Genomic DNA, 10,187 nt, shown 5'->3' on the forward strand with positions numbered 1-10,187 from the left:
CCTACATTGGCAGAAGCTCTTGGAGTTTTGAGGATATTTTTTCCTCATTTCTTGGTGCCAACTGGTGGATTTAAAATTTTTTTTAACCTGGAATAAATTTCTCTCCAGATTATAACAATTTGAAGGCAGGTCAAATTTTAGGATTTAGGCAGGTTGAACAATTGCTCTTTAATTGTGATACTAATACTTTATTATAAATACATGAATGAACAAAGCCTCACAATATGCTGGAGAAGCAAGCAAACATTATTATCCACTAATTACATATAAAGAAGTTCAGGAACAAAGAGGTTAAGTGAATTGTTTAAAGTCACATTGTGAGTCAGTGACAGAGCTGGAATTAGAATTCAGTAGCTCATGGTTCCCAGCCCAGTGCTTAGTTCAAGGGCTTTGCTAATCTCTTATCATGTAGTTTTATGAAGTAGTTCAAGGAATTAATATCAGGTATATGTTTCAATACCAGTAAAAACTTTTGGGAAAAAATTGTACACTTGCTGATAAAAATTGGTTTATAATGAAAGATCCCTAAAAAATGAAATGATGAGCTCCAATTTGGACCTATTATATTCATATATGAATAATATGGGCTAATTTCTATACTATTTTAACATTAGAGACAGAAACAGAGAAACTTAGATTTGAAAAAGTGTTAGATACTCCATATTCCACAATTTTCATCAGCTATTTCAAAATTGTTTTGGAGAATGCCATCATAGAAATTTTCTGCAGATTGCTATGAGCTACTGGCTTTCTCTGAGTTTTAATGCTATAATGAACTGCATCGCCTGAACTAATATTAATGTTTATATCGCTAAGGTTACAAAGTCTATCAAATTAGCAAATACTATTTAAAAAAATGCAAGAGCTAATCAGGTAGAGAAGATCTAACTAATAGCTATTCCTTTAATTTCCACTGGAGAGCAGCAGAGGCTCATACTGTATTTTCATTTGGCCTGGTCCTGAACAATTGCTGTACTTAAGACTTGTGTGTTGCATTGTGTATTTAGATACATCAGATCAGTGGGGTTGCATAGATGTCAGTCTAGTTATGACAAGTAGATCCAAGCTACAAGGTGTGTACCCAGACTGGAACTTTCCCAATATTCAGAGTTGTACAGTTGTAGGTTTTTAACTCAGACCACTATAAAGTAGGGGCCAGAGTCACTAACTTAGGATCCAGACCTAAAAATTGAGTGGAGGTGTTCACTTCCAGGGCTTTGGGTCAGGCCTGTCTCATAAAATGTCAGCTATTTCTAGGTGGCATACAAGAGACTTTAAACAATTTGATCAACACTCCATTGTTATATCGTGTAGACCTGTGTCACACTTTCACTTTATATGCTGTTCATTCACGGACTATCCTGTGGTGTGACCATTCCTCCTCATCTTCACTTCTTCCTTTCTTCCCACTATCAGCTCGTTCCAGAAAGCTACAGTCTCTCTTATTTGGATTCATTATATAATTGTATACTTACCTAAAATACAATGAAAACTTGTAATCAGGAAAAAATGTGTTGGTACAGTACATTATAATTATAAATACAGCACACTTTTATAGCATGTTGTGTACTATATATTGCTCAACATTCTGTCCTAATCATGGATTAGTCTCAGAAGTGGCAAAGAGAACCCTGGTTTAATGAGTTTAAATGATTTGGCAAAGATCACACAGCAAGTCTGTGGTAAAACTAGAAATAGAACCCAGTTCTCATGGCAGGTTCTGTGCGTTAATCATTAAATCATGCTTTCTTTTTTTAAAAGTCTACTTAATGATGTAAATAACATACTGATAGCATACCTCTTTAGGCACCCATTCCTGCAGACACTTACTCTGACTTCAACTGTTGTTTTTCCTGAGGAAGGATTGCAGGATCAGGCTCTATATCAATAATATGAATATCTTAAATAAAGTTGTACTGAAGTTATAGAAAAATTTGTTATAGACTATAACAAAATGAGATATGAGGAAAATATTCAGCTTTTAAAATAACCTTTAAGATAAATATGCTGGAACAAGCAGGACTTTGTATTTTGTAGTATCTTTCAATAAATTAAAAAAAAAAAAAGGAAAATTTAGAAGATCACAGCCATGGTGAAACCAGAAAAAAAGAGAACTGAATACTAATAAACATATGTGTATATAGGACCACCCATGAGATGCATCTATTTACACCAGGCTTATGTTTGGCCCATTGTAACCAGAAATAAAGATAGATGTGGATTTCGGACAGAGTAAACTGCTATAGGGAAAAAGAAGAAATAGGGAGCAAAAGTCCACGTCCTTGAAGATGATAGCTTTATCCCAGATTGTTGCTAAGGTCTTGAGAAAAGGAAGTCAAATCTACCCAACTTTTCTATCTGAAGTTACTGAAGGGTTGAAAACAAGGAATAGATACATTAGAGAGATACATTTTGGGGGAGGGATAGCTCAGTGGTTTGAGCATTAGCCTGCTAAACCCAGGGTTGTGAGTTCAATCCTTGAGGGGGCCGCTTAGGGATCTGGGGCAAAATTAGTACTTGGTCCTGCTAGTGAAGGCAGGGGGCTGGACTCGATGACCTTTCAAGGTCCCTTCCAGTTCTAGGAGATAGGAGATCTCCATTAATTTTTTTTTAAATTAGAGAGGGGAATTTTCCTGTCATCCCCACTGCAAATAAATTGTGGAAAATCAGAGGTTGTGGGCATAAAAATACTTCATTGGACTTACATTTTATGTAAAAGGAAAGAAGAAAGCATATATCAGGAAATGAGATGGGAGTTAAAGGTCTGATGAAAAAAGGATCAAGGGCATCCACAGGAAAATAAAAAGGTACTAGAAATAAAAATCCAATTAGTGGATTAAAGGTAAAAGGCCAAGGTATAAATAAAAGGGTTCTAAGAAAGGATAGTGAAAGGATCAGAACAGGACGAGGTGAGGAGGCTAATACTATGCAATTGGGAAGGGAGGTTACAAAAGGAGAATATAAAAGAATGAAGTGAAATGAGAGATAAATATACAAGTGAGAAAGGTCTAAACATGAAGGGATAGAAGGGAAGAACCTTACCACTTTATTTCACCATTTCCAGAGAGTAGTTTTCAGTGGTTCACAGTCAAGCTAGAAGGGATCAATTCTGGGTCCAGTTCTGTTCAATATCTTTGTTGATAATTTAGATAATGGCATAGAGAGTACACTTAATCTGCAGACAATACCAAGATGGGAGGGCGTACAAGTGCTTTGGAGGATAGGATTAAAATTCAAAATTATCTGGACAAACTGGAGAAATGGTCTAAAATAAACAGAATGAAATTCAATTGAGAACAAATGCAAAGTACTCCACTTAGGAAGGAACAATGAGTTGCACACATACAAAATCGGAAATGACTGCCTAGCAAGGCGTACTGCAGAAAGGGATCTGGGGCGTGGGGGGAGGGGGTGTCACAAGCTAAATAAGTCAACAGTGTAACACTGCTGTAAAAAAAGCAAGCATCATTCCGAATGTATTAGCAGGCATGTGATTAGGCCTCAACTCTTGTACAGTGGACAAAACTGGAGAAAGTCCAGAAAAGAGTATATCTATAATCTGTAACACTTCCCCATGTAGACACAACTGGATGCGTATGACTGGCAGAGCACAGGGCGGTGTAGGGTGACCAGATAGAAAGTGTGAAAAATCAGGACAGAGGGTAGTGGGGGAACAGGTACCTATATAAGAAAAAGCCCCATGTGGGCTGCCCCTATAAAATCGGGACATCTGAGCACCCTAGGGCGGTGCCTGCACCTGCTTTGCACCCACTGTGCTCGGTTAGCACGGGCGAAGTCTCCTTTGAAACCGTACCCAGGGGTCCGTACACGTTGACACTCTTGGCCCGTGTCTCCCCTGCTGGGAATCCCTGAGGCTGCCCTGCGGCCCCTGCTGGGAAAGCGCCCAGAGCAGCCCCTAGCCGCGCGCCGGGAGAGACAGGCAGCGCCTCCAGCTCCTCCCTACCATAGAGATGGAGATGCGCAGCAAGAGCGCCGCCCACTTCCCGGCGCAGTTAGGACTCGATGGCACTAGAGTCGCTCTACTCCCTCCTTAATCTTGCGTCCTCCAGTGTCGGGCTAGAGCGTCGCCCCAGTCCTCCCCGATGGCGTATCCGCGCCCCGAGACAAGCGTCCCCGTGGGAGTGGGGTGGAACACGGGCCCCTTGCGGCTGCCCGGCCGGCTCCGGCCCGGTATGCGCTGGGCACGTGGGGGCGTGTTTAGAGCTGGGTGGTAGCGAGGCTGGGGGCGGCGGCGGTGTTACGGCAGCTATCACCCGACCCGCCCCAGGGTCCGGGACTGCAGGCGAGCAGGTGAGAGGGGAGCGCAGGGGGGTGGGCGCTGCTAGGGATGATTTAAGGGGCAGAGGATACGGGAGCATTGAAGGGGCTGTATGGGGCGAGGGCATATGCAGTTATGAATGATCCAACTGACATGCAAGCAGGGTCAATGCAAGGGGAAAGGCGTTGTAATTAGATTTCTGCATGTTTGGCTGTTGGCTGCCATCTGTCCAGGGCTATTGGCAGCGGGAGCATTAGTACTAGGTGTTACATTGCTTTTTTATTATTATTTTAGCGCCCTTAGCTTGTTCACAGCTGCTCTGGAATAACTAGCTTGTTTCTCAAATTGTTCAGTCTATGCTATACTTCTAGAAACGGGGATTGTGTTAGCACCATACTTTTAACTGTTTTATAATCTTAGAGATTAGTTTTTAATTTCAGGTTGACGATTGTAAACCATAGTGACTCTGTAGCTACTATAGTTGTCAGCTTGTGCCTCTAAAAATGACACATTGGCTACTCCAGTATGACTTTCTTACCTTCCAGTCCCCACACACATTCTTAGCATACTTCATTACAACACTGACTGGCTGTAGATAACTATAGATCAAAGTGATACACACGCTCTTAGTTGAGCCTGTTTTGTCTTAAATTGAGGGTAGCATCCTATCAGTGTGCATCTTGGAATACACTGACCTGCAATACAATCTGTATAGAATCTCTTCATTCCTGGTATGGACTAATTGCTCTCTTCAGTGTTTATAGGGCTATTACGTTACGTTTATTTTTATAGCACTTTTTGGATATTCTTTGACTTACAAGTACACATAAACACAATAAGGTTGTGGAAGATTGTGGGTATGCCTTCTAGATTTCTGTTGTGGCTGCATTTGCCTGCTGGTCCTGGAATACAGAGTCCCTTTTTCTCCTCTTGTAGGATGATGGCATCCATTTGCGAGCGCACTTTCATTGCCATCAAGCCTGATGGAGTCCAGCGGGGACTAGTGGGAGAAATCATCAAGAGATTTGAACAGAAGGGTTTCAAACTAGTGGCCATGAAATTCATGCACGTAAGTTTTCCTCATTTCTATATTTCTCCTTTATGTATGAAATGAAATCTTATAGCAGGCTAGTGTACTTCACTCAGTGAAAAAATCTATTGTAATTTTTTAAAATGAAATCTTAACAGAAATATCAAATGTCAAATTTTGTGTCTGGATATTTTTGGAGACTTTCCAGCATCCAGCTGTAGCTAAATGCTTTTGACAGCCTAAGCAACCTAATTTTAGTAAACTGATGTCCTTAGTCTGAAGGGAATATTCTTATAGGTGCCATTTACACTTAATAGGCATTTATAGATCATCTACAGCAAAAATTGGTTTCTTCTCAAAAGTAGTTGGATATTGATGAAACAACCTTGCTGAGTTAAACTGCACTGAAATAATTTTATATTTTAAATTCATATAAACCAAGCAACACATCTAGCCAGTTGCTGGAATCACTTATTTTTAAAGAGCATGTCTGTTTAAGGATTAATAGTGCTCTGTGGTTAATCTCTTGTGATTTAAAGATGCTCTTAAGTTCTTACAGTAAACTGCTTTTTTGTGTGTGCAGGCCTCTGAAGACCTTCTGAAAGAACACTACATTGATTTGAAAGATCAGCCATTCTATGCTGGTTTGATTAAATATATGCACTCTGGACCTGTTGTAGCTATGGTAAGCTTTTAAAAATAAAACTTAAGAAAAATTAAGCAGTTGATGTGTCTTTTGTTCATAACTTTATTTGTGTTACATATTGAAAATGACACTAAGAACTTGAAATTAAATACTTTTAAAAAAATTGATTAAATGTAGTTACAGGTACAACATGTTTCCCTTTAATGTGTGGTTTTACGAGTAAATCTTTCTTTAAAAAAAAAAACTTTATTTTCCCTTTTGCAATGTGCTGGGGGGTAGGGGATGAACAGTGGGAAACTGACTGCACAAAGTGCTGTCAAATACACAAAATAAGTAAACTGGAAAAAAGAACAGTGAAACACTTAATCTTTCAAGTAGAGAACTCCTCTGTGTTAGCTGTTGATTGTAACCTATGATTGCTACAAGTGTGACTTTTTTTTTTTTGGTAAAGAGTGTATACCTCTAAAGTATTTGAGATTTCTATGAAGCTTTATGTGCTTAGGAAATTTTGTAATGGGCTTCTTGTTTGTTTGTTACACTGAAATCTGTTCAGTACCCTCTCACTTTGGCTAGAAGTCAGTGGAATGACTACAGTTTGTCGGAGACAGTTTTACTCCAATCCTTCTATGCCTTGCCCATAGATTCTTTGAAAAAGGGGACTTAACACCCGTATGATGATGGGATCAAGTTTGGATAACATTGCCAACTCTTCCTGTGTTAGTTACAGTTTAGATTCTGTAATCTTAATGGATTTTATTTTTAAGGTGTGGGAAGGTCTTAATGTGGTTAAGACTGGCAGAGTAATGCTGGGGGAAACTAATCCAGCAGATTCCAAACCTGGCACCATCCGTGGTGACTTCTGTGTTCAAGTTGGCAGGTACGTTCTGAAACTGTCTTATCAAAACTAAACCAGTTTTAAATCATATACATACTGACCTACTTAATTAATTGATTTATGACGAAGTTTTGTAATGTGAACACTATATCCAGTTGAAACTGTCGAAGAATTCAAGCAGCAGAATGTAAATATTGGAATTTGATCAACCTTATAGTAAGGACATATAGACAAGGCCTGAAATACTTTCTACGGAACCTCCATTTTTTTCTTGGAGGTCTCCCATTTGAGTACTGACACAATAGTACTTATTTTATGAGAACTAATAAGCTCTCTGCATGATGACTTGCCTCCTGGTCTCTTTCTATAAGACTGTCCTGGTAAACAAGAATATGCCATTTTGTAACATGTACTTAATTTAAAGGTTAAATTAGAATGAATGTTAGGAAATAACAATTGGTACAAAAGCTTGCTAACTGCTGAAAAACCTGTAAGGACATTAAGGCCCTGATTCTACAAACTATTATACATGGAAAGACCCCCATTAACTTCATCCACATGCATGGTCCACTAGATAATGTAGGACTGGAGTCAAAGGATGTAAATAGAGATGTGGCTTTCCTTCTCATTCCCCCACTATCAAAACTGATGAGAGAAGAAGCTTGTGTTGCATATTTACACGTATGTTTTATTAATACTTGTAGCCATCGTAATCAGAGAGGTTTTTCTAAAAAGCAAATATTGTGCTTTTAATTTATAATTATTATTGATTTTTCTTCTCTTAGGAACATCATTCATGGCAGTGATTCTGTAGAAAGTGCTGAGACGGAGATCAACCTGTGGTTCACTCCTGAGGAATTGGTTGAATACACAAGCTGTGCTCACCAGTGGATCTAAGGGCTAGTCTACAATGCCAACATTAAAGCGCTGCTGTGGCAGCACTTTAACGCGGCTTGTGTCGTAGTGGCAGAGCGCTGGGAGAGAGCTCTCCCAGCGCTCTAAAAAACCCACCTCCACAAGGGGCGTAGCTCCCAGCACTGGTGCACTGTCTACACTGGCGCTTTATGGCACTGAAACTTGCTGCGCTCTGGGGTGTGTTTTTTCACACCCGAGCGAGAAAGCTGCAGCACTGTAAAGTTTCAGGGTAGACAAGCCCTAAAAGTAAAACCTGGTCTGTGACTTTTAACATCCACTCATTCCAATGATTATGGACCCAGAAACAGTTTCTATTGCTATTATCCTTTAGTTATTTCAAGGCACTTCTGTATAAACTAGTGGAAATCTCTCTCTCTCTAATCTGTATTGTGAATATTACATGTAACCAGTATTAATAACTGCTGCTCTAATTAAAAAGCTATTGAATGATTAATTGGGAAACTTTCTAACTCTCCGTGTGTGGACAAGAGAAGACAATTACAGTAGGGGAAAGGATCTTTAATTAATGAATAAACACCAAGCATAAACTTTCATGAAATACGCTGTAGCCACAGAGGATAACTTGGTATATGGTACACATCAGCAAACAGTCTAAAATGGCTTAGTAGCCTTAAAATTGATCAAACTTTATTAAACCACCAGGTCATGCATGCTGCTATGTAAATAGATCCATAATATCCCTAAATACAGGAATTAAAGAATGATTGCTACTTTAAACTCATCATTTTCCACTTTAGGATCAGTCATTTATGTAACATTTTAAGGCAGGATTAGTATGGCAGCTTTTTAAAATGTCCTTTTATGAGAAAAGAAGATTAATGTGCAAGGGCTGCTCAGTAAGCTTTACCTCCTGTCACTTCGGTGTAGCATTCTGTTTGACATTAGTAAGCATATCAGCACTGCATCATATCTCCACACAAACAACTGAGGATAGCTCAGATATATTCTTTCCTTAATTGCTTGAATGGCAAAGTAAACTGTGTTTGGATAAGCTTTTTCAAAAGTGACTTTAGCACTTAGGAGCCTAAGTTTCAGTCGTAGTCAACCTGTTTTTTTAAAACTTTACCCATTGTATTTAAACTTATTCATATGTCAGTTTTTCTTTAATATTAAACAGGTCCTAGTTGTGCAGTTTAATTCTAGCCACAAACCTTTCAGCATCCTGCAGAGTTGCTATGGCTGTCCTCAATGTCCAGCTGTTGTATTCAGTTCAGAAGCCAGAAGTGGTATCTGGCTGAATAGTGGATACACCAATAAATGAGTAGCATATTTATTCAATTGTAATAGCATGTTAGTTAAAAAGCAAAACACAACACAACAATAATTATCTGAACACCCTAACATTGCAAATCACCATTAGAAATAAAAAGAACAGGACTACTTGTGGCACCTTAGAGACTAACAAATTTATTAGAGCATAAGCTTTCGTGGACTACAGCCCACTTCTTCGGATGCTTAGGCTGTAGTCCATGAAAGCTTATGCTCTAATAAATTTGTTAGTCTCTAAGGTGCCACAAGTACTTCTGTTCTTCTTTTTGCAGATACAGACTAACACGGCTGCTACTCTGAAACCTGTCATTAGAAATAAAATTTCCTCTTGTGTTTTGCTAATAAGTTGTTGACATCACTCATTCCTAAAACGAAACCTGCACATAAACATTTGCCTTTGATTAAGCAATAGAAATTTAGTAGTATTTCATGTCCAATACCCAGGCACGATGAAAGCATTAAACGCATTTTTTTAAATGACGCTGGCAATTTAAATCTATTCAGAAATCAGTATTTTTATAAAAAACTTAATTTTTCTTTAAAAAGTGGACCAATGTACTTCAGCACAGTCTCTGTTCAGAATGCTCCTTTGACTGTAATAGATACTTTTACATCACGCGATTTAGATCTGCCTTTTTAAATATTTGATACCAGTAAAGTGAGTGTTGGAAAAAACTCAGACTACAAAGAGAGGAATGATGTTTAATCTTGCTATAGCCTTATCTCCAAAACTGTACTCTTCCAGAGTCTGTGGCTGTGGAGTGCCAGAGGGAAGGGTAGTGGGAGAGTCTATCTCCAAGCTTTGAGGAGGAAGGGATAAATGGTTATTTTCACTGGGAGGAACCAAAAGAAAGTACAGCCTTGCCCCAACTTGCTAGTCCATTATCATAAATGACCAAAAGGAAGAAGTGGCTGAATTAAACATGTTGCACATACTGCAACGGAGAAGCAGTTCTTTGTAATTTGGCTATATTTGTGTATTGGTAAAATCAACTGAATGTATTAGATGGACCATTTTGTGATCTGTTAGCTACGTCCAGGGCCGGCTCCAGCATTTCTGCCGCCCCAAGCAAAAAAAAAAAAAAAAAAAAAAAAGCAGCGATCGGCGGTGGCAGTTCAGCAGCAGGTCCTTCCCTCCTAGAGGGAGTGAGGGACCTGCCGCCCCCGAATTGCCGCAGGTGCCGCCCCTTTC

General features: G+C 39.2%; 1 protein-coding gene across 3 annotated transcripts; it reads left to right on the forward strand.

Moving 5' to 3' along the window:
- The first annotated feature begins 3,962 nt into the window (after positions 1 to 3,962).
- On the forward strand, positions 3,963 to 8,159 carry LOC101950819 (nucleoside diphosphate kinase). 3 transcript variants are annotated; one of them, XM_005305745.4, is made up of 5 exons: positions 3,963 to 4,311; positions 5,216 to 5,348; positions 5,893 to 5,994; positions 6,720 to 6,832; positions 7,576 to 8,159. In XM_005305745.4, exons 2-5 carry the CDS (start codon positions 5,217 to 5,219, stop codon positions 7,685 to 7,687), a joined length of 459 nt encoding a protein of 152 aa, XP_005305802.1. In that variant the 5' UTR covers positions 3,963 to 4,311; position 5,216; the 3' UTR covers positions 7,688 to 8,159. The 3 variants fall into 3 exon arrangements, with proteins under 3 accessions (XP_005305802.1, XP_065418928.1, XP_065418929.1); XM_065562856.1 differs by lacking the exon at positions 3,963 to 4,311 and adding an exon at positions 4,330 to 5,010; XM_065562857.1 differs by lacking the exon at positions 3,963 to 4,311 and adding an exon at positions 4,359 to 4,542.
- Positions 8,160 to 10,187: the final 2,028 nt, after the last annotated feature.

This window comes from Chrysemys picta, chromosome 12, assembly GCF_011386835.1.
Source record: "Chrysemys picta bellii isolate R12L10 chromosome 12, ASM1138683v2, whole genome shotgun sequence".
NCBI lineage: Eukaryota > Metazoa > Chordata > Testudines > Emydidae > Chrysemys > Chrysemys picta.

Bases quoted from the DNA above. Each gene is read 5' to 3' on its own strand.
- LOC101950819 (XM_005305745.4), top strand. From the start codon at position 5,217: ATGATGGCATCCATTTGCGAGCGCACTTTCATTGCCATCAAGCCTGAT. The intron at 5,995-6,719 runs GTAAGCTTTTAA...TTTATTTTTAAG, and splicing joins CTGGACCTGTTGTAGCTATG to GTGTGGGAAGGTCTTAATGT. The intron at 6,833-7,575 runs GTACGTTCTGAA...TTCTTCTCTTAG, and splicing joins TTCTGTGTTCAAGTTGGCAG to GAACATCATTCATGGCAGTG.